Consider the following 25234-nt stretch of genomic DNA (forward strand, 5'->3'; position numbering starts at 1 on the left):
ACATGTAAGACCTCGGCTTGTGAGTAAACCCTGAGAGAGATCATCTCTTTATTTGGATGCCATGTTCGTCGAATCTAAGAAATTAAGGCACACGACCTCCCTTCTGGAGGTTAGTGTTCTATGAGACCATAATGTGGTGGATATATCAAATCAAATCAAATCAAAATTCATTAATTCCAAATAGACTTAGTTTACAAGCTCTTTCGAAACGTCAGGTATAATATTATACTTAAGATAATGGTGATAATAATTATTCAAAAACTTAAAATTAAAGTTTCGAGAGTTTCAAAAGCGCCTCGGTCCGAGAAGAGCCCACAACAAACTCAGCCAGGTTTATTCTTTTTTAGTTTATCACCATTTAACAATAGGTATTCTAGTAGCCTGTCATGTAATACATTTCATTTCCAAGCAATTTTGTCGTTTACGTAATCATTAACAATATAATACTTTTCTATAAGCTTACGTTTAATAAAAACTTTGAACTTATTGAGCTCAGACCAATTACAGAGGGACCTGTATCGCACTCATAGTCACGAACAAAATTGTCTGTCATTTTCTGAGGAAAACGAGCTTAGATTTGGTATATATCTTATACTAAACTAGAAGTTTTTGCTCGTTTTTTACACAGTTCAAATACACAAAAAGGTATTTTTACGGAGCTCTTTAACCGACGAACACGATTACAACTATTTAACATTGATTCTAGAGAGACAGTTTTCATAATCGCATTAGATCGTTGATCATATACTTTAACAGAAAAGTAACGTCTAGCGAGGCAGGTCCTATTCAATAATTGGTCTGAGTTATTGAGAGACATGCCAGTGGTTTCATGTTGCAGTTTATTATAAAAACGTATGCAATTGCCCTCAAAAGAATTACTAACTTTTTGTAACCTAGTGTGGTGTGCAACAATTTTTATTTACAAACACTATCACTTTCGTTTCAAGAATCGGAACTGCTTAATATATATCGTCAGAATATAGTGAGAGTTAAGAAATCTAAGTCTAGCTTATAATTGTTCGTGTGTCGAGAACTTTCCTTTTCAAGAGATCTTATCCCAACTTATAGTTCTTGTTTGACGACAACATTTACTGTTTACTACTGTTATATGCAAATGAATTTCTATATTTTAAATGAGTGCATCGCGTTTTCAATAGAACAAAAACATCCAGTTTCCCTATGTGGACTTAATTAAATACAAAAGTTGGTAGTTAAGTTACTGTTTACTGCTTATTTTTCTTATAATCGCACATTTATCGATTTAAATTTTCCCACGGGTAATCTTTATTTGGGATATATAGTTTCCTATGACTATTTCAGGGTGCAATCCTTCTCTCGGCCCAAACTTGTCAAGTTCAGTTTTTTTAGGTAATAAACAAAACTATATTCGCATTTACAGAATGATATTACTTTGCTATAACAAATCAATGGCGGTGCAACCGAGAATACCGCTATCACTTTTATTGCATTAGTACGAAAGAGATGGGACATTTTGTCTATGTCGTATGTAGAGTGGTTTAAAAATGTACGGCCAATAATTCGTTGTGCGGTGCATGATCATAGTGCACGTTCTGCCTTTCCCGGAAAGCTACTACCGAAGCTAAGGACTCCAATCTCCAGACTAATTTAGAAAAAATATATAATATATAATATATATATATATAATAAATAATTATATATTTTTAAATTATATATATATATATAATTTAAAAATATATAATTATTTATTATACTAACACTAACTAACACTTCTTCTTGTTGTTTCCGCCCGCGTCACCACATGGCTCCACGGAAGACCAGCGCTGCGCTGGTACATCTATCACTAGCGTAGCACATGCTGAGTGGAGACCATTTTGGTACCACACACATCATTTTTTTTGGATTTAATTTAATCATTAGTTTAATATCTTTAAATTATTAGTTTACTATATTTTTAATACTTTTTTAATTTTTAAAATTTCTTTCTTTTGTTTTAGGTATTTGTTGTCATTTGTGTATTATGTGTGTGTGTCCAAATAAAATAATTTTCTTTCTTTCTTTCAAAAACATCCTTATTTGACACGATATCAATCACGAAATGAGTATAGAACCCAGGTTATATCGCTATAGCAAGGCTATATTAAACTGAACTAGAATGGCCCGGGCAGCAGTCTTATGGACAAGGAAATAATATCCAATAAGTAAATAATTTTATTTTATATCAAAATTCTGATTGTTTTCAATAATTATATTGAAATAGAAAAACGCCTAAACTCGCGTGATTATTGTCAGAGTATGCCGCCAATAATAAATTATCGGTTTAGTTAGTATCGCGCTCAAGCTCAAGACAAGGGCTTCTTATGACATAACAAGGGCCTCTCATGGGGTCGAAACTAAACGGGTATACCTACTCTGACATCAATCACGTGAGTTTAGTAGCTGTTTTTTCCATTTCAATATTAGCAAGCCTATAATTAGCTCGCTTAATGAAAGTAATCTCAAACCAGACTGGAATATTAATTCGGGCATGATTACGAAACAAATAGCGATAAGACAGATGTTGGCTGCCGGAGCACATGTAATTTATTACTTATTAGGGCGATGCCTCATTAGTATGTTATATAGCGGCGACGCGACGGATTGTATGATATAACTGCGTTGCAATGACGCACGAGCGCAAAAGAACGACGCACGCACTAATGTTTCGATACCTACATTGTAAAGACTGTCTCATCAATGTATCGGAACAAGTGAAGCACTATCTGTGTGTGAAAAACAATGTTTTTGACTGTTTGTATTTTTTTTTAATTCTATCAATAATATTTGCACACTATTTATTATATTTAGTTGTTTGTTATGTACAAAACAATTCTTGCAAAAAAATGGTTTGAATTTGAATTTTAATGTGGCATAACACATAAAATACATGGAAAACGACAGAGCGTCGACGCTGCGACGTCGCAACGGAACCAAAGACACTAATTGAACATCGTTCTTACCCATAATGTGAAATAGGCGAGCGGCGAGCGACGAATGAAAGAAACGCGGTGGTAATCACGAAATTACACGTTCGATTCACATGTTTAGGGCACGAACGCGAGCGCGGGTAATTGGACTTTTTTGTGTCATACAAATTGTTTTCCGTTTAGTTCTTTGTTAATAACATCATTTGGAAATTCTTGTGAATGTGGTACGGGCAATTTGTGGAAGTACACCGCTGTCTTCACACTTCACGCGATACCTAATTTAAAAAACAAAAAAAAATTCAAAATTGGATATTAAATAAACATTTTCTCTTTTTGAAGTCGATTAAAAAACAAACCTTATTATTCCTTAAATTTCAACGTTGAAAAATTACACTCGTTGAAATAACAAAACTAGAAAATCCCCGATGTAACAAACGAAAAAAAACCTTGGAATGGATAGATGGAACTGCTCATATCTTCACGTTCAAGGTACATTGCTAAGAACCTTCTAATAAAAATCACTTTTCTATTACACAACTACCGTTCAAATCAATGTATTCGTGTCCACGAGCTACGATGCTGTAGACAGTTACAATACCTTGGATGAAGCATTTTTTATGTATGAATACGTGTAACTTTATATTGAATAGTCCGATTTTGATATTTTTTTAATTAAAAGGATTCGAATTTTGTCCCATATACATTTGTATCATTCTTTACGAGTTAGCCCTTGACTACAATCTAAGATGGAAGCGGGCTAACATGTTAAGAGTTGGATGAAAATCCACACCCCTTTTGGTTTCGCTTGGCGGTACGTTTTGCCGGTAGGGTGGTAACCAGTCACGGCCGAAGCCTCCCACCAGCCAGACCTGGACCTCCGTCTTGTATATCTAACGCGCTTACCACTACAATACGGAGGCAGTCAAATTCGCTATCACCTCGTCCTACAAATACTTCCTTTTATAAACCTGAGGCTTATGCAAATTTATCTGCATATTAAAAACGGCATTTTCCTAAGACCGAAACAGCAATGACGCATTATTTCCCGGCAAAGTTCTACCACAAAAACCGTTACCAGTACTAAAATAAACTACACATGTGAAAGACATATAGATATTTGAATCGTAGAGGCATATTATGTAAATGCCGGTGGTTAAATTAAGACAATGGAAGTTTTTGTGTATATAATTGTGCGTCGTGTGTTGGGCCCGTATTCAATTAGCGCGGTGAGAAAATGACACATCTATTGGAGCCGCGGGCGGACGGCCTATCATTTTATCAGTCCCGGTGTAAAGTGTCACTAGATGTGTTATAGTCAATTTTTACCCAATTGTTAGGAAAATAGTAGTTTGTTGCATTAATACCAAAGAAGCTGAAAAGTAACATAAACCATCTGGAACCTATTGTAATAAAATTGTACATAATTATTGTGTGTCGTGTGTTGGGCCCGTATTTAATTAGCGCGGTGAGAAAATGACACGTCTATTGGAGCCGCGGGCGGACGGCCTATCATTTTATCAGTCCCGCTGTAAAGTTTCACTAGATGTGTCATAGTAATTTTTACCCCATTGTTAGGAAAATAGTAGTTTGTTGCATTAATACCAAAGAAGCTGAAAAGTAACATAAACCATCTGGAACCCATTGTAATAAAATTGTACATAATTATTGTGTGTCGTGTGTTGGGCCCGTATTCAATTAGCGCGGTGAGAAAATGACACATCTATTGGAGCCGCGGGCGGACGGCCTATCATTTTATCAGTCCCGATGTAAAGTGTCACTAGATGTGTTATAGTCAATTTTTACCCAATTGTTAGGAAAATAGTACTTTGTTGCATTAATATCAGAGTTGTTGAAAAGTAACATGAACGTAAAGGACTCCATTGTAATGAAACTGTATATAATTATTGTGTGTCGTGTAATTTGTTGCTAGTTGCGTCACAGTAATTTTTGGATGGTTACGCAAAAAGTAGTTAATTGCATAAAATCTCAGGAATTATTTAGACCACTGTAATGAAATTATGAAAAATCTTTAATAATTAATACAAGGGAAAGGTTTTGTTTGGATTTTTTTTAAATAAACGGCATAAGATGAAAATAATTCATTAAAACTGATTTTTGATAGTACCTTCTCCTTTTTGCAAGTCAAAGTAAAAGTATTGGTGGTATGGTAAAATAAATAAGTAATACCTTGTTAACTGGATAAAAATTACTAAAATGTACTTATAATATATGCCACATCAATTTTTTCTATGCTCCAAGCTCAATACCACCTGGCCAACTGTCCTAGCGTCATTGACCTTAACAATGTGAACAAAGTTATTGTATTACGCACGCAGAGGTCTAATCTCCAAAAAACTACAGCAAAAACATCAATTCAGAAATTGTTCCACTATTGAAGAGATTAACTTTTTATATAGACCGGCTATTTGTTCTATACAAAAGATTTTGGGAATTGTGATAGATTAAGTAAGAGTTACTTTTAAACATGTGAAAGGTTTACTCTATTTTTCTACTACGTTACCTACATTTTAAAACTATCTAACGAAAAGGAAGTCCATGCAGATAGGTCCTCAGAAGAGACGGTATTCTGCCACTTTTATTCATCAAGTCCTATTTATTCAACAAATATAAATAAGTGTAGTTGAGGTTCATTACGAATGTTATTTATAAAATAATAAGGAATAATAGATTTGGTTTACTATTATCCGCGAAATAGCGACGTCGGTCTCCCATATTCGACAAAAAACCTTCTACGTACCTATAGCTTGGATAGCAGAGCTTCATCAGGAGATATTGGTTCAATTTCGAAAATAGAACTATAAATGAATTATTCTATTAACTATGTCCATGTTAAAGAATATGACTAATATAGCGTAACAGTTTTTACTTCTTATTTTCGTACCTTTAGCCTATCTATCAGCATCAGCGTTAATATCTCTGTAGCAAGGCCGTTGTTTAAATTCAGAGACTGTCATTATAAAGATAATTCGGTTGACGTAACTAGGTTACTTTAAGAATTGAGATGTCAAGGGATTTACATAAATTAATAAGCTATTTATAGTTATTTTTTTACTTAGGTCAGTTTTAAATTAATCAATTCCGCCGTTTTGATATTTTGATCTTACGCTGTGTTTTGAGAATTTTTTTGAGATCGCAGCAGAGTATTAAGTTGCCATAAAAAAGCAGTGTCTACTACAAATGATTACTTACGAGTAAGTACCTACTTTGACATAAAGAAAAAGTTCTCTAGATGTCATCTAAAAGCCGTTTCATACAAAATGTATGGTTTAATTTCATAACTTTTGTTTCATTTACTTCTGATATTTTAAAAATATCAGAAATAAGCAAATTTAGGCTTATTGGATGGCTAGCGTAATAGTTATTAAGTAATTTATAGTAGAGACAAATAAAAGCTCATAAAAATAGGCCCAGCCATTCTCGAGTTTCTGGTTTAACAAACACAGCTGTAAGTAGATAGTTCATAATATTTTTAACACTGAGTTATGAGAAATGTTATAATCATTAGCAAATTAAATTCTATGATTGATTGTACAAATCGAAATCAAATCTCTCTCCAAATCTCAGCGGGGATTTGAATTAATTAATTAAAAAAAATCTTTAATTTAATCGACTTCGTTATGAAGTGAAATTATTAAATTAATCGTGTATAATTATTGCACGTAAGATTAATTAGTTATTCCACATTTTTTGAGGTGTGAAAATAGTTGTTAATGATCTTGTAGCTCGATGTCATTTTAAATGAGTTATCGTTAACGGATGCTAGATCCGCATTTCTTAGATGCGTGTGACGTCATTCGCATTTTTATATTACAACTATGCCTTTATTACAATCATATATTAATGTAAGGAAAGTTTAGAAATCTGTAAAATTCTTCATGTGTCGTCATTCGCAAGTGTTAGTAAAGATGAACGAATAGAGCCTAGCAAAAGGGTGAATTGGAAATATTGGACAGGGAAGGCCTAGGCGAACGTAGGTAAACCTAATCCAGGACATTCTCGATAAAGTCCAGGTCAAGAGTACCCTAAACCAACAAACTTGTATGAAATTATTGGTGAGAATGGAAGAAGCAAGGAATATAATTATGCAAGGATCATAGAAGGACGTAGCTACCCTTATGGGAATAAGGGTGATATGGCGAGATTGGGACTCTATTATCTATTAACATTACCAGACGTTTCAAATGTGAAATAAATGAATTTTAGCTTTGACTTTGACTTTTGTGTGAAATAAATGCATGTTTACAGTGCGTTTCATGTAGGATGGTGTGGGTGACAGTTCGTTTCACTCTTGAAAGTTTGCCGCGATTCACGATAATAGTACCTACGTATTATGAACGTCATACAGGCAACTGTCACCGTACCCATGGAGTCTGAAAAACACTTTAATTGTATTTAAACAGCCCCCCTAGCCAAGTGGTACGTCGATACTCTTTCTACGATTGCGAAACGCGTCGAAAACTAGAAAGATGTATGGGAATGACATTTGCTATCGACAGGTCACGTGATCAAGATCTGTCATTCCCATACATTTTTCTAATTTTCGAAGCGTTAGCGATCGTAGAAAGAAAATCGATGGCACTTGGCTAAGGAGGCTATCTTTCTAATTCTTTACGAATAAAAGTATCACGAGTGATGTTCATTACAATAAAATAAATCAAACGGAATCACGGATGAGTTATAGCACTGTATTTTAGTTCAGTAGTTTGTAAGTATACATAGAAATCTTTGCCTAAGACCATTTATTACGGAGAGCTCTTAACACATCGTACGTACAAGGTAATAAATCGCTTCTAAAACTTGATGATGACTAACTGAGGAAATTTGCATTCCACAAAGAATATTACACGACCCGACGAAAGTAAGCGTGACTCAACTTATACTATTGATTTTTATCGAGCTTTCTTTTGGTTATATTTGGATACGTTATTTATACTGTTATAATAAAGCATTAATCATAATGAGAAATGGCGGGACATTAGCGATTTCACCCGCGTAGTAGGTATTCATTCCAGTGGGAATATGGGGATAAAATATAGGTAGACTATGTTACTCCTTATAACACCAGTTATCTGCCATTAAATCATCATCACTGGGTGCCTTCTTCCAACTGAAGTTTGGCGGTCATGTAGAGAAAATTCTTCCGGTTTTTTGCTAAATTTTCAAGCTACCTATAACCTATGCATATAACTTAGTCCACTCTTTGACTTCGTCTGTTCACTTTCCTCACTGTCTTCGTATCTTACCTTACCTAGGAGACTCATAGGGGGACCCCCTATGAGTCTCCTCTCCTCCCTTTGCAGATACCCTAAAAATGCGCCGAAACTAAGCGAGACTCAACTTATAGGTACTATTGATTTTTATCAAGCTTTCTTTTGGTTATATTTGGATATGTTATTTATACTGTTATAATAAAGCATTAATCATAATGAGAAATGGCGGGACATTAGCGATTTCACCCGCATAGGTACTCTTCCTTGGAAATATGGGGACAAAATATGGCTTATCATATCATACTTCCACAAACATTTAGTGGAAAACTGTTAATTAAAAATGATGCCCGACCCAGAGATTTTATTCTATTAGATATTTTACGTGCCCACAAAATCACCGCAAAAAGTGATCCGAATATAGCTACTCTGCTGAGTGCACATACTTATATGCGTAATTTTGTGTTTTCTTACATTGTATATTTAGTCGTTTTTACACTTCCCGAATACACAACACGACATTGTGGACAATATTTACTTATTATTATTTGTTTAAATAACTTTTGTTCTTTATACGCGACTAAATGAAGTGAAGACAATTAGCCACTTTTGTTAGCCTCAGTTTCGACGAGCTAGTGACATAACTATCTAATAGTATAAAGTCTTTGGCCTGATCCGAAGCCATAGCTAGGCTAGCCACTTTTCTATTATAAGATTAGACATGACTGTGCGCAGGCCTATACAGCATAAAAAAGATTTAAGCCTAATAAAAATTACCAAGTACAAAATTAAAATGGCGCGCTTGTCTGACAATCTGACAAGTCGCGTGCGGAACGGAATGCGGTTCCTTATCTCGGTAGTTTACTACTGTCTAGGACGGATCAGAGGCGGAGCCACGGCTTTGTCAGAATCTGTAATGACGGCCTCCGTGGTTCTGCTGGTTCCGTGGTGCCTTCGCCTTCGGGTCCCATCAGGCGATGCTTCTGCGCTCGTCTGTAACCTCCGATGACGTCGCTGAGTCCCATCCCAGACTATGGCACTTACACAATCAGAAAATAAATCAAGATGGAGGTTTGGTTTTCGATCCTCGACTGGGCCGATTGAAATTTTTTTTATTTGCTAAAAGACTGGCTGGTGGGAGGCTTCGGCTGAGGATAATTACCACCCTACCGGCAAAGACGTATCGCCAAGCGATTAAGCGTTCCGGTATTGTGTCGTGTAGTATGTAGTAACCGAAATGTATTGATTTTTATTCTACTCCTAACAAGTTAGCCCGCTTTCATCTTAAATTGCATCATCACTTACCATCAGGTAAGTGAGAGAGTGTATTCAAGGGCTAATTTGTAAATAATAATAAAAAAACGACTTTACAAGAGTAAGCTACTTTGTTACTTTTGCTTGTTAAGCGGTTTTCGCTTTGATTATTTTTATTTATTCCATTCTTTAGTACTTTAGTAGTTTTTTAGTAGTTTTTATATGAACACCACAATTATAAAATAAAAGTGAATCAGATTTATATAACAAGAAAAAGAATACAAAAGGCGTATTTATCTCTACAAGTATTTATAAAAAAGACAACTTTGTCTTTTGTGATATGACATGGATTTAAAAAGTTATGGCATGTATAGTTCTTTTGATTCTAGAAGAGAGAACCACAACCTCTTGGTGATGTCCGGCCCCTTTACCGCTGAGCTATTGAGTCTGTTAGTTGTCTATAAAATGTGATAATCCGCTAACGCGTCGCTCATGGTAATCGCTTTTACGAGATTCTCATGGACCGTCGTTAATACTTATCGGAGGCTGTGTTGTCAGGCCGATGCTCACAACTCGGCTCTAATACATTACGAGCAATGTTAATATGAATGGAGAGGTGAAAGTGTGTTTGTTTTTCATTAGAGTCCGGTGGCGTGCTCAGTTTCTGATTGTACAAATTGATGATTCGTCAACGCGACACGGTTTGTGAAGGCTCTATGCCTTGGCTAACTGCTTTTGATTTCGGGTGGTCTTAGGTTATCGAGAAAAAAAAATTGAATATAAACTTTGTGTTCGAAATTAATTAAGTTTCTTCTGTTAGTAGTTTTGCGTTGTTCACTCGAATAAGAGGGGTTAGGCCAATAGTTCAACACGCTGGCCCAATGCAGATTGACAGACTTCACACTCGCAGAGAATTGAGAAAATTCTCAGGTATGCAGGTTCCTTTATGATCGTTTTCCTTCACCGTTTGAGACACGTCATATTAAATTTCTTAAAATGCACGTATCTGAAAAGTTGAATGTGCATGCCCCATGTGAATTTTTCGTGACATCATTCGGTAAATGGAATCCATCAACTCTGTTTTCTTTCTCACCCAAGGTGGGATCACATATTCCTTGGGTGCAGAAATAGATATGAATATTTTTGAATTACTGCTTGAGTATGCATGATTATTCTATTCGGAGTTCAGACGCATGTTGACTGAAATAAAAATCACTCCACCACCATTGTTCATATTTGTGTCCGACTCGTTATAGTTTAACCACCTATGGTCATGAATAAATATTTTGTTCCTAACCGGTTCGCTAAAGTAAACGCACCAGTGTGTCAGACCTTTGTGTGTAAGCAGACTTTTGTTACAGCGGTTTATAGATAGTGGATTCGAACTTTGACTGCAAAAGTAAACGCACCAGTGTGTATGAGGCGTTACGAAGCAGCTAACGAACGATTTGGTCGGCGCGTGCACGCCACAGTATTGGCGCACTAAGGCATATACAGTAACGCATATGTGCGTGAAGCTTTATTAATCAGACTTTTTGTGACAACGAGGGTAGGAAGCGGACCGCAACTTCGCAAAAGTAAACGCACCAGTGTGTGAGGCTTTAAGCAGACTTTTGTTACAGCGGTTTATAGGTAGCGGATTGCAACTTTGACCGCAAAAGTAAACGCACCAGTGTGCATGATGCGTTATGAAGCAGCTAACGAACGATTTGGTCGGCGCGTGCACGGCACAGTAATGGCGCACTACGGCAAATATACAGCAATCATCTCCACTGTTTCTATTACAAGCCGTTATTACCGCGCCGGGTGATGTTCACTTTATTATGATTTTCTATACGCATTTTCACTTGTCACCTGGATGCAGAAGTGGGTAATTTATGTAATGAATGATATTTATTAAGAAATACTCAATTGCTTTTCTGGTGAATTAGGTAAGCCGTAAGGTAAACCTTAAGGATTAGTGTTTTCCAAGTCTCTGTAGTTTGAAACAAACAATAAATCTCATACCTTTATACAAGCAAATATTGTAATATAATTACAATGTGAATCTCGAAAACGACTTTAACGATTTTCATGAGTATGCAGACAATTAGGTTTTATATTTAGAAAACCATGGGTATGGGTATTTAGCATGGGTGCGGTAACAGTCGCCTTTATGACGTTCATAATACGTACTATTATCGTGAATCGCGGCAAACTTTCAAGAGAGAAACGAACTGTAGTATATGGTGAACAAATTATAAAATTCACGAAAAATATTTTGCTTTGGTAACCAGATCGGTGACTTAACCTTACTTGAGTTCTTAGACCGTAAAGACGAGGCTTACAAAGGTTAAGCTTTTGAGAACTAACTGTCAGAAAAGGGTATTTGCTTATTTAGTCAGCTAAAAAAAAATATGGAATTTTGTAAAAATAAACATAATATTACTCTTAAAAAACAAACTCCACTGTGATCTAATTCAAAGAAGCTGATAAAATAGCTCAGAACGAATTTCTAAACGCTACTATGTAGTCTTAATAGCAGAAAATGACTGACTCACTTAAAGATCTGGGTTCAGACTAACATTAGGCGCATTCGAGTCAACTCCTATAATGCTTGCACATTACGAAGGTAAATATGTACTTACTACACTGTAAACAAAACAGCTACTCTTTTGACTTGACAATAAAACACTAAAGTCAAAATCAGGATATTCATACCAAGTAGATGCCTATTTTAGAATTCAAACTATCGTGAGTAGGCAGTTCGTGCCGCGTTGCAAGAACCAGCTCATGACTAAGGGCCCCGTATGGGTTCGAGACTAGTCGGGCATACTCCGACGTTTTATCACGTAGGCGTTTCATAATCAATTAAGTAGATACCTGTTGTATAGTACCATGCTTCTGCATGGACATTTTAATTTAGCCCGGAAAGAAATGAAAATGTGGATTTTAGTAGTTACAGAGATGTGATGATGAGATGAGATGAAAATTTGGATTTTAGTTTAATTTGACTTGCTTTTCATTGGTCAAACGTCTCTGAATCTAGACTTAGCTAAGGGACCGACCACCAAAGAACACCGACCTCGATTCAAAAAATATGGCAAAATGCAAAATCTCAGTAATAAGGTCATTTAGTCGATGCTTTGCAAATAAGTTAGTAAGTACAGAAATAAACGGTTATGGGAATTTTAGCTAAAACATTTAAAGGAGACTATTCTTCTTTCCGGATACAGGATTCGTAATAATGAAGTCGCAGACTTTTGCTAGTACATTATTACGAAAGGCAATGATGTAGGTACTGATTGTAACAACATTGTAACTAGGTATTTGTACAGACAATCCGATTTGTCTGTTAGTGGTTGATAAGATTTATAGTTTAGTTCTAGGCTAGGCTTACCACGGCGTGAACATATTAAACAAGGATAAAACTGGTCACGAAAGATTACTATCTAATTAGTTTTTTAATTACCTGTAATTAATAAATAATAAGGCCTAGACTTGTTACAATATGACTCAAACAACAAAATTCAAACTTACTTTATTTCAATTTGGCTTAGTTTACAAGCACTTTTGAAAAGTCAGGTTTATGTCATAATTTATTTTAATCTAATGGTGTTAATAATTGTAGAAATCTTAAAATTAAAGTTACGAGAGTTCCAAACGCGCCTTGATCCGAGAAGAGCCCGCAACAAACTTAGCCAAGGCTTATTTTACTTAGCTTATTTTTTTTTGTTTACCATCATTTTACAAACTTATTTCTACATTCTTTTGCGAATTTTCCCATGTCTCCCTGGTAGGTCAGGATACTCCCGGTCAAGTCATGACGTGTGGTATGCATATTTATAGTACACTACCTGTAACTGCGTGATCGCGTGCCAACAACTTAACTAGTTAGCATCGAGATTTCTATCTCGTACGATACTTTCTTACCGATTATTTCGATTGCGAATATTCATGATCGTAAAATTGAATTTGAATTCGTATTAGGAGATCGTTTTTTCTGCATCCTTAGTTATGGCTGGTGTCATATTGTTGAGCGGGGAAAAGTGCGGTTTCTAACGACCGAATGCGGATGCATGAACAAGCATTCTTTGTACTTGCCTACATTTTAGTTTGTGCGTATTTGATATTCGTTCTAGCTGAGGTTTCATTTGTGTTTAACCTCTGTCATTGTTTTCCAATATTTGTTTAACATCTACGGCCTCCGTGGCGCAGTGGTATGCGCGATGGATTTACAAGTCGGAGGTTCTGGGTTCAATCCCCGGCTGAGCCGATTGAGATTTTCTTAATTGGTCCAGGTCTGGCTGGTGGGAGGCTTCCGCCGTGGCTAGTTACCACCCCACCGGCAGACGTACCGGTACGATGCCGTGTAGACACCGAAAGGGTTGTGGATCTTAAGTTAGCCCGCTTCCATCTTAGATTGCATCATTACTTACCATCAGGTGAGATTGTAGTCAAGGGCTAACTTGTAAAGACTAAAAAAAATTTCTACTTAGACCGACCTCAATTTAAATGTTTAGTCCAAAGCTGAAGATCAGAAGATCACCCCATATTCGGCTCACTGCAGAGCTCGAATCTCCTCCCAGAGTGAAAAGGGTTAGGCCAATTGTCCACCACGCTGGCTCAATGCGGATTGGCAGGCTTCACACACGCAGAGAATCCAGAAAATTTCTCTGTTATGCAATTTTCCTCACGATGTTTTCCTTCACCGCTTGAGACACGTGATATTTTAATTTCTTAAAATGCACACAACTGAAAAGTTGGTTGCTAATGTGTGATTCGGCGGCAAAAATTTTACGTAGATAGTTTTTCATTTATATTAATTTTTTTACTGGTCATTATTGACGAGACAAAATAAAATATAGCTTATAATACTTCCATAATTCAGTTTACACAAGAGGCAAGAGGCCTATTCAGGTGAAACGTGATTTGTTTGAGAATATCTCAAAAATGACTTTATCACACTCTGAAATTCGATCATGTAGCGAAAATATCAGTAATTATTTCGCGTGATAAATAATACGGAGATAAAAATGCAATTCCGGCTCATCGAGATTGTTGCGTTTATTGCTTATAAAGCCTCGGGCACACGGATGCGATGGCTGCTCTTACACTTGCAATGCGCAGTACGCAATGCGCAGTACGCAAAGTCCACACCTCTTTCGGTTTCTACACGACATCGTACTGGAACGCTAAATCGCTTGGCGGTTGTCTTTGTCATTAGGGTGGTAACTAGCCACGGCCAATGCCTCCCATCAGCCGAACCTGGACCAGTTAAGAAAAGCTCAACTGGCCCATCTGGGGACCGAATCCAGGACCTCCGTTTTGTAAATCCACCGCGCATACCACTGCGCCACGGAGGAGGTGTTAATCCAGAGTTAAATCTATTTCCTGTCCACATTTCACCCAAATTGCTACAGTAGCCGCAGCGTAAAGGAAAAACAAACATACATTTACATACAAACTTTCGCCACAGTATATATCTACTATTATATCTACTGTGCTTTCGCCTTTATAATATTAATGTGATTTGAATTAGTAATCAAACCTAGAACCAACATTAGGTACAAAAACTCAGTACAAAATGTAAGTACGAAGTATAAAAGGTAAGCAGTGTACTTTAAACAGTGCTTATTAAACTTTGTTAGCAATTCTCTTCGGAGTAAGCACTTATTACGCATATACGATAATGGCATTTTCATCAATCTCACGGTTTTGCCAAAATGACCGTACGTGTAAAGAAATCTAAATACCCAAAGGCGCAAAAGTTTTTTTTACATTTAAATTTTATAATTACGTATTCGTGTAGCTACATTTCGAACCGTGTAGGGGTAAGTGAGACAATTAATAAACAAAATGGAGCAGCCAGTATACCCAAATACGCAGACAGACAAAAATTTAAATTGCACATCCTGTCGTCCCTTTCACTCTCGTCATATTCCATAAATCCATTTTGCTCCCCCCTCGGTCGTGCTCGTGGGAACGCACTTTGCAAACGTCTTTTACACTACATACGGTACCAACTTCCAACTCCAACTTAATGTCCAATATTTTTTACTCGATTTACTTACCAAGCGAAGTTTTCCTTGATTGTTTTCCATGTTTTGATGCCTTAGGAAGCAATTATGACAATTTTTCCTTCCGACTCCTTCCTCTCATAACTTTTAAACGTCTGTACCGATTTGAGCGAAAAGACGTAGCATATAAAAGAGCTTGATTAAAATTAAATTTCATAAAACATTTTAACCGTAGTTTTTTGGACTATTTTTAAAGTTTTCAAAAACTAATTAAAAAATTGTTATTGTTTTACTTTTAATCGGCTGAACCGATCGATTCTAAGCACTAATTAGCTCTTAACACGCTGCGTCAATTGACGATTTTGTCGAATGTCGAAGAAGATTTAATCGAAATATTATCCCAAAATATTTCATCAGTTCAGTGTGACTTTTGACCTTACACTATGTACACCTTAAAAAACAGCATTGAATATACGAATGTGGCTGATGATGTTACCTATTTGAGTCGTCGTCGTTGTCGTTATCAACCCATATTGGGCTCACTGCTGAGCTCGAGTATCCTCTAAGATGAGAGGGGTTAGGCCAATAGTTCACCACGCTGGCCTATTTTTGGAGAATTAATAAATTTCTCTAGTATGCAGGTTTCCTCACGATATTTTCCTTCACCTTTATACACCTATTTGAGTAATCACAGATATTATTATACCATAGACTTGAAGTTTTGCTATATTATTTATAAATGGAATGTAAGTCGTAGCTCAAGTTAGATCCGTATGTAACATGTTTTCTCGGAATGTGCGCTTGCGATGAATCAAATCGTTTTCTTTTGAAGATCAGCGATAACAGATGGGCCCATTTAAAATAATCCGGCACCTCGTGTTAACATTTTGTGCTTTAATTACATTTAATTAGATATATTAATTAGAGTGTAAATTACTTAAAGTACGAGCGATTATTTATTGTTTTATCTTGTGTTCCTGTGAACATTAAATAGCATTTAGAACTTTTAGTAAGTATAAGTAGTACCTATTATTTTAAACACGGAATTAAAAAGCGTCAGTTTTAGCGCTTTCTACGTCGTTTGGGTTTCAAAATATAATCTATCTAACAAGCTTACAATATACTGTTGCTTTAATATCGTGTAAGATATCCTTGAAACAGCAGGGTAATACGAAATTGAGATTCTATCTTACAAATGTGTTTCGGTTCCTACTGGTGGATATCTTATAGTATGTACTCGTAGATGACATTTTGTGAATTACTGTTTATTTTAATAGGTTGTTAATAAAGTCCAAAATAGTGAATAGGCCAGCAGATCACTGTTCCAGAAAGCAGTTAATAAGAATTAGCCTTAATGTTTACTGACCTCCGATATGAGATGGCACGAACAGCCCCCCTAGCCAAGTGGTAAGTCGATTCTCTTTCTACGATCGCTAACGCTTCGAAAACTAGAAAAATGCATGGGAATGACAGATATTGATCAGGTGACCTGTCGATAGCAAATGTCATTCTCAAACGTCTTTCTAGTTTTCGAAGCGTTAGCGATCGTAGAAAGAGAATCGATATGTTACTTGGCTAGGGGGGCAGAAGAGGAATCTTCTTGGCTTATTATATGCTTGATATTTGCCTAATACCAACCGATGAACCGATCTTAAAATATATTGAACAAACCATTACAGTTCTCAAATTCTCAACGAAACCGACTGACGCGATCGTGCTTCTTCCAGAATTTATTATTCTGGAGGCGAGTAGTGTAATATTATGAAGTCGATTGAAATATTATTATGATAATCTGTGTCTAGTGAAAGTTACTAACCGATATTACTGCATGACATGAAACTGCATCCATGAATATATTATGCATAATTTGTACGACGAATAGTTTAGATTGTGCGAAGTGAATAGTAGTCATAAAATGATTCGGATATTACTTTTTAATTATTATTTTAGCATTCTATTAACAAGGAATCCAACCGAGCTTCGCTAAGCGTGTTCACGTAGTATTTCCAAATGATGAATGCTTTTCAAAAAATAAAAAAACTTAACTAGTGAGTAAGTTTCATTGTTCTTAAATAGAGGTATATGCTAACAAATTGCATTCCTACAGTTTTCTCGACTGAAATCAGTTTGGCTGTCCAACGCGAAAACGAAGCCAGTACTAGTTTGGCTGGTGGAAGGCTTCGGCCGTGGCTAGTTACCACCCTACCGACAAAGATGAGCCGCTAAGCGATTCAGCGATCCGGTACGATGTCGTGTGGAAACCGAAAGGAGTGTAAATTTTATCCTACTCCTAAAAAGTTAGCCCGCTTCTATCTTAGATTACATCGTCACTTACCATCAGGTGAGATTGTAGTCAAGGTCAAGGGCTAACTTGTAGAGTATAAAAAAAGTACCAATTCTTGCACTATTCCACGTGGGCTTGATTATACGCATACGAGTATTTATTAGGTCAAGTTAGATCGAGTTGGTTTATTAAAAAAAAGTATCTCACAGTTGTCTTGATTTGCTATGCTATTAAAATCCTGTAATCCTGATTTTTACCTTCTTAAGAGGCCCATATAGTTAGCGACCAAGTCTCGGATACGCATCAGAAACCAAAACAAAACACCAGAATTCATCATCATCATCATTCGGCTCACTATTGATCACGAGTCTCCTCTGAATAAGATTTATTAGGCGTATTATCCACCATGCTGGCTCAATGCGTATATTGGCAAACATCACACACGAAGATAACTCAGAAAATTCTCAGGTATGCAGGTTTCCTCACGATGTTTTTTCTTCACCTGATGAATTTAATTTCTTAACTGAAAAGTTGGAGATGCATGACTGAATTCAAACTTACGCCTTCCGAATCGAAGGCAGAGGCTGGGATCCACTGGGCTCTCACGGCCCTAGAATTACTCATTTAAAAATATATTGTACCTACTTAGATAGATAGATAGATATTCTTTATTTGCACACCACAAAGACAAATACAAGTGAAATAAAAAAATATTAAGAAGAGATCAGCATACAAAAGGCAGCCTTATCGCTAAGTAGCGATTTTTTTCAGGCAACCTTCGGTTTAGGAAAACTTAAGGATATCAGCAGGTGGCGTAAAAAATAACCATAGTATTAGTAATACACATACATCTTACATATAAATAATTTACATCCTAATACATAAACGAAACTTAGATGATGTACCTGTAGATATATTTTTTTTTATAAAGAATATTTGCCATCTTTTATAATGTGACCAATATTCCATTCCCCTCCAACTAGTCAGGAAATACTGTGCTAGGAGTGGGTGCGACAATAGACCAACAGGGTGAATTGAACCACCACCCCTCGGTGATGAGTCCGACCACTCTTACCGTTGAGCTATTGAGGCTTAAATAGGTATTTTTTTATTTTATTCTTTACAAGTTAGCCCTTGACTACAATCTCACCTGATGGTAATTGATGATGCAGTCTAAGATGAAAGCGGGCTAACTTGTTAGGAGGAGGATGAAAATCCACACCCCTTTCGGTTTCTACACGGCATCGTACCGGAACGCTAAATCGCTTGGCGGTACGTCTTTGCCGGTAGGGTGGTAACTAGCCACGGCCGAAGCCTCCCACCAGCCAGACCTGGACAAATTAAGAAAATCTCAATCTGCCCAGCCGGTGATCGAACCCAGGACCTCCGTTTTGTATATCCACCCGCATACCACTGCGCCACGGAGGCCGTCAAACATAGTTTCATTATGCTATTTACATAGGTAGATAGCATAATGAAACTATTGAAAGTAATTGAACGCCATGCATTGTTCGCAGACGAAGGCGAAAGCGGGCGACCTGTGGCCGATGGAGCGGCCCGACGGCATGCCGGTGATACAGTCGCTGGAGGTCATGTGCGGGAAGGATCACATGGACGTGCATCTCACGTTCTCGCATCCGTTTGAAGGCATCGTTTCCTCTAAAGGTCAGTGGTTATTTGCAGCGGCGTACCTCGTAAGTTAGTAAAGGATAACAAAAAATAAAGCTGAAGAGTTTGTTGGTTTGGTTGAACTCGCTAATCTCAGGAACTACTGGTCCGATTAAAAAACCTTTCAGTGTTAGAAAGCCCATTTATCGAGGAGGCTACACTCGTATATTAACCCCGTATTCCTACGGGAACGAGAACCACGTTTTATCATTTAAACAAATAGCGCAAGAGCCCGTGATCCCCACATTCGTCCTAATTCGACCCCCTTCGTCATTTTATAAAAGCTGAAAGTTTGTCGTTGAAATTATATTCCCAGTCGTCAGTCACTTAGTTTCGCTGCAACCCTTCGAAAAACACTATAGAAATTGAAGCTTCAAGGGTGAATTGAATTGAAAATGAAGGCATGAAGCCAAGTGTTTGGCGAATGGGGTTAACATTTATCATATTAGGTATGCCGATATAAGTATACACTTCATATTTAGACGGTTAAGGGTCCTTGAAACCTGTTATCACCCAAAGCCACCACGGTCCAAAATCCATAGTTGGCTATGGTATGAGCATGAGCTGACAAACTATCAGCTTTTATAAAATGACGAAGGTCTGGCTGTCGCTTGCTCTCCGTCTAAAACCTTTAAATAACAAATTTAAGTAATATATTAAAATAGCAGTTAAACTTTGGCATAAGATAAAACCATAAGATTTCATCTTATTAGAAAGTGCGTACGTTTGTTACCAGTCCTTCATGCCTCGTAATTGCTTATTAACGCCCTGTTTCGCTCAGTTTCATTAATTATAACATAATTAGCCCGCTATAAAAGTTACTACCATACTTACTGTTATATGTGCAGAGGCCTAAACTAATATTAAAGATATTAAAACAACGTATGTACTGCGCACGCATTTGAATACCCAAAACCTAAATTCTTAGTAAAAGCTGGATATCTGATTATTCGCAAACTCGGGTTTCTTTTGGAGCATAAAGTCAACCAACTTAGTTTGAAAATAGGACTTACGTTGCAATTTCATTAAGTGATATAAAAAAAAGTATTTCATAATAGCGAATTTTCTGTAGAAAAAAACTTTCAAGTGCGAGTCGTATTAGCTTACCGAGGGGTTCCTACAATTTTTTCGTAAGACTTTTATGTTTGTTTTACAAAGGCAATTTTCTCAATTTTCCTCATGCTTGTGTAAGATGGCATTACATTGTAGATATAAGCATATGATTTTAATTTTCACTAGATACCTCCACGCGTTTCCGCGAGCGGTCTCGACAGACAGACTGACAGACGGCCAACAAAGCGATCCTTTAAGGATTCCGTATTAAATCCGGAAAAGGATTTCCTTTCAAGATATGGAACCCTCAACACATCGCGAGTTTTCTTTTCTAAAAGCGATTGATTTAACAAATACAGGGCTGACCGTTGAGTCGCAATTTTTTTTAAGTTACAACGCTGTGACATCTTTAGCATCCATTGCAACTTCGTTGTTATGACATTTTAATTGTTGCATCCTATAAACATAAAGTTCAAATTCGAATAAGACGTGTTATAGACGAACAGTTCGTCGACGAGTGTAAAGTAGTTCCCCTCTTACTTTATACAAACCGTAGGCTGTAGGAAGCCCTACAATGTGCGTGGCTCGACACGCGCTATGCTGTTTTTTGAGCTAACAACTGTAGATTTCGCGCACACACATATAATTTCCAGAGAAGCGCACAGAGTACACCTCACAATTATTCTCAGCCGTCGCGGGGGGTAATCAGAGCGCCGCTAATTGCTACGGTAATTGCCCGGCCCGGGTTTCACTCACAATTATGACGGAAAACTGAATTATTAATACAATCTGGCCCACTTGGAAATGGGCCACGTTTTGGTAAAAGCGAATAGCTAACTGTAATTTAAGTATACTGTAACATTATCGCGTATTTTTGTTTTATAACGCTTGCTTACATGACAACAAGCCATGAAATTAAATTAATTTTTCTAGAGAAATATTTTTAATTGTATTTCGTTTCATCAAGTTTTCAGTCCAATTATTTATTAAGTAGTCCCTTCATTGTACTGGTAACTCCACAGTTTTTTAAATTATTGTTTTAAAACGCTTGCTTACCATGACAACAAGCCATGAAATTAAATTATTTTTTATATTATTAATTGTATTTCGTTTCATCAGATTTTCAATCCAATTATTTATTAAGTAGTACCTTCATTGTCACTGGCAATTCCGCACTTTTTAAATATTAAGGTAATCTAAAAAATCACGTCTGCATCCCATGATGAAAAAAGTTTCTAATCGATATCATTGTTAAATTTATGAGGGTCTGGGGATTTAGAAAAAAATAAATTTAAATTTGTTTTATGCTGGTCCAAGGCTGTGAAACATCGACAATAAAAAAATCTTGTCGTTTTATCGAGGTACGTAAAACCCGATCAATTATGAAGCATCAGAATCTAGGTAATCTAAAAGCTATAAAATAACGCGACACTTCTCGTTGTTAACTTATAAAGCCATAGAAACTTCCTCGGTCATCAGGATACGATAAAAATAAGACATAATTTTGACTTATCTATTACGGAATTTATCCCGGAAAGTGAATAATTCGAATACTAAAGAAATATCTAAAAACTGTCGTAAAAATAAGTTTTGTGTGTCTATTAATAAACTAATGTATAAATAGTGTAATTTATTATGAATGAAGTGACACGTACAGTTATTCTAAATTAAATTCGCAATGTCCGGAAATGCAAATTTGACAGGACTATAATAAAAATCAACATGTCTGGTAAAGGAAAGTCTAGAAATTTAAAACTATTTATGTCTATTAACGACGCATTAACAGCACGTTAATGGATTATGATTTATTAAAAGCTTTAACTTTTTAAAAGCATTCTTTGATAATTTACAAAATAATACTAATTCTTTGATAATTTACAAAATAATATAAGCATACTAAGGATATATAATAAATAAATAAATAAATAAATAATTTCGTAAATTGTAATTTTTTAAATTAATAGTTATTGTTTTTTAATGTTTGAAGTTCCAAGGCGCATATCTCTATCATTCATAGCAGTCATTAGAATCTAAAACCAACCAGGCTAAGGTCAGTCCAGGTCAAAATCCTTTAAAACCATAACGTTGTCATAATAAGGTATCTACATCTAGCTACCACCACTATGTAAGGTAAGGTAAGTTAGCTACAGCTAAAGAAGTACCACCAGACCATCCCAAGACAATTAGGAAATCAAAAATCCTTTAGTTAACTGGTGCAGGGAATCGAAACCAATAGCCTAAAGGTAGCATTCGGTTCTTGGCTACCGCGACCCGCGACCACGACCCACGACCGCGAGCGGGTCGTACGACCCACTGCTTAGTATGAATTTATATCGCGGTCACGTGACGCGGTTTCGGGATTTGCAGAAGCAGTTGGTTGTACGACCAACGAACCGAATGCTACCTTAACAGTTATAAGCCATGCACACACGATGACACAGAGTTCATTAAAACCTATCGAATAAAAAAATATTTACAGTCCGCGCTTGGCCTAACAGTAATCTAATAAGTAATTTTATAGCGCTAATCAATTAAAATCGTAACAGAGAAATTGCATTAGAATACTTTTTTTACATTCCCACTTTTTTACTTAGCTAATAAAAAAGCTTTTAGGCGTAGGCAATTAATTCTTTTACGCGATTTCGTAACCATTTCTATGACCGTGACTACCTATAAATAATATTTGCAGTTTTAACTTGTTAGATTATACAAAAAAAAAAACATTTTTTTTGCTGCTTTAGTGAAATTGTTATTTATTTCGAACTATATAAAAAAATACAATAACAAAATTAATCTAAGTTATACTAATAAATATACAAATCATGTTCACGTGGAATGCTTGCAAGAATACTGACTGCTCCGCGTTGAACATCCGAAACAGCCAGTCAGTCACTGATCTTTTGCAACAATACTCTTTTCAACATAAAAATGAAACCGACTTCAAAGAAGTATTTCAGTTATTTTGATTTTAACACAAAATTACTAAACCAATTTTCATAAAAATGTAATGGGACTAATGGGGAAGTATCTTAAAAAAAAAAGAATTTTTAAAATTGGTTAGTAAATGACGAAGTTACGAGGTAACACACATTAAAAAATAATATACGCGTCGAATTGAGAACCTCCTCCTTTCTTTGAAGTCGGTTAAAAATGAGTCAGCCTTTCTGTCACCAGCCGCGATGAAATAATTCGGAGGTATTTTTTGTATTTATTGTATCTCAAACGGTGAAGGAAAAACATCGTGAGGAAACCTGAGACCATACCTGAGAATTTTCTCAATTCTCTGCGTGTGTGAAGTCTGTCAAACCGCATTGGGCCAGCGTGGTGGACTATTGGCCCATCCCCTGTCATTCTGAGAGGAGACTCGAGCTCAGTGAGCCGAATATGGGTTGATAATGATGATAATAATTGTAAACTAAATAAAATATTGAGTTGTGTGTTCACGAAGTGGAAAAACTATAAACATACAAAATTGTAAAACACACAACTGAAAAGTTGGAGGTGCCTGCCACGGACCGGATTCGAATCCACACCCTCCGGAATCGGAGCAATCTTAACCACTGGTCTTATTATCACGTTTCTTTTTGTAGACAATATTTAGGTATTTATTTATAGGCTGATAGTGATGATTCATAAACTATAGCAGAGATTTTTAATTCTATACTTTTTTATTATTTCAGGACAACACGGTGATCCTCGTTGCGTGTATGTGCCTCCGTCAACGGGACAGACGTTTTTCTCCTTTCGGATTGCATACGCTAAGTGTGGCACTAAACCTGGTAAGTTTAACTGTACTTAGTCATTTTAGAGTCTTTTACTTACAATTATTATAGCCCGCACAATCGCACATCTTCTGCAACTAATAAATTGGACACTGATCGTACCAGAGTCGCGATTCACTTTCGATTATATACAAATTAAAAAGTTGTCCAACTAAATGGTAAGCGTTTACAATTTAGTTGATCGATAGTCGACTAACTAAAAATTGTAAGTGAGCGGGCACCCTTTATGTCGTTAAAAACCTTACGTTTAATTATGTTCAATTTTAGTTTTTTGATATATCGGGTCGATCGCAAATATCTTTAAATTGTCTATAAAGAGTTATTTTTCGACGACGTTTAGTATGATGAACATGGGTTTTTTCCAGTGTCTGTGTGTTACTTGTCTTACATTATATAAGTATTTATATGTAGTATATAAATGTATATGAATATTATAATACCAACTATCTTAGTACCTATAACACAAGCTACTCTGTATGCTTACTTTGGGGCTAGATAGTGATGGCGATATATGTTTGTTGAAGTATATTTATTTATTTTTGGTTTGGTTACAGACTATTTTTACCAATTCGCAATCGTTTTCTTTCTGTACGTTCTTCTTTTCGATATTTTACCTTCTTCTAGTAAAATTGCCTTCTTCCTTCTGCTTTACATGCTTATAACAGTAAAGCGACTAGAATTTCTTTTGAATTATTAATAAGTAATTTATTTTTTATATTACTAATTTTGTTGTAAATCAATTAATTATTCGAATTTTGTTCGGATTTTTTGCAAGAATTAGTTAGTTTTATTTGGAGTTCATACCTGAAAAGGAAAAAAACTCAACCCCTTTAAATTTATATTACCAAACAAAAATTATAATGAAAATTCTTTGACGATGTTTAAAGACACGTGACATATCTATTAGTAAGTACATAGTCATTGACATTTATAATTGATGTCACCACTTCAGTGTGGTTATTCGGTATAATTAGACATGACAAGTTTATCGACCACGCCATTATTTTTTTTAGGATCATAA

At 36.1% G+C, this 25234-nt stretch overlaps 1 protein-coding gene across 1 annotated transcript in view; it reads left to right on the top strand.

The window, feature by feature from the left end:
• Nucleotides 1–25234, top strand: part of LOC112046928 (uncharacterized) — a 115347-nt gene that overhangs the window by 55161 nt on the left and 34952 nt on the right. Inside the window, exons 4-5 of the mRNA XM_052883785.1 lie at nt 19228–19375; nt 24112–24210. Of these exons, the coding sequence (XP_052739745.1) occupies nt 19228–19375; nt 24112–24210 (247 nt within the window). The remainder of the gene's footprint in view (nt 1–19227; nt 19376–24111; nt 24211–25234) is intronic.

Source organism: Bicyclus anynana, chromosome 10, assembly GCF_947172395.1.
Source record: "Bicyclus anynana chromosome 10, ilBicAnyn1.1, whole genome shotgun sequence".
Taxonomy (NCBI): domain Eukaryota; kingdom Metazoa; phylum Arthropoda; class Insecta; order Lepidoptera; family Nymphalidae; genus Bicyclus; species Bicyclus anynana.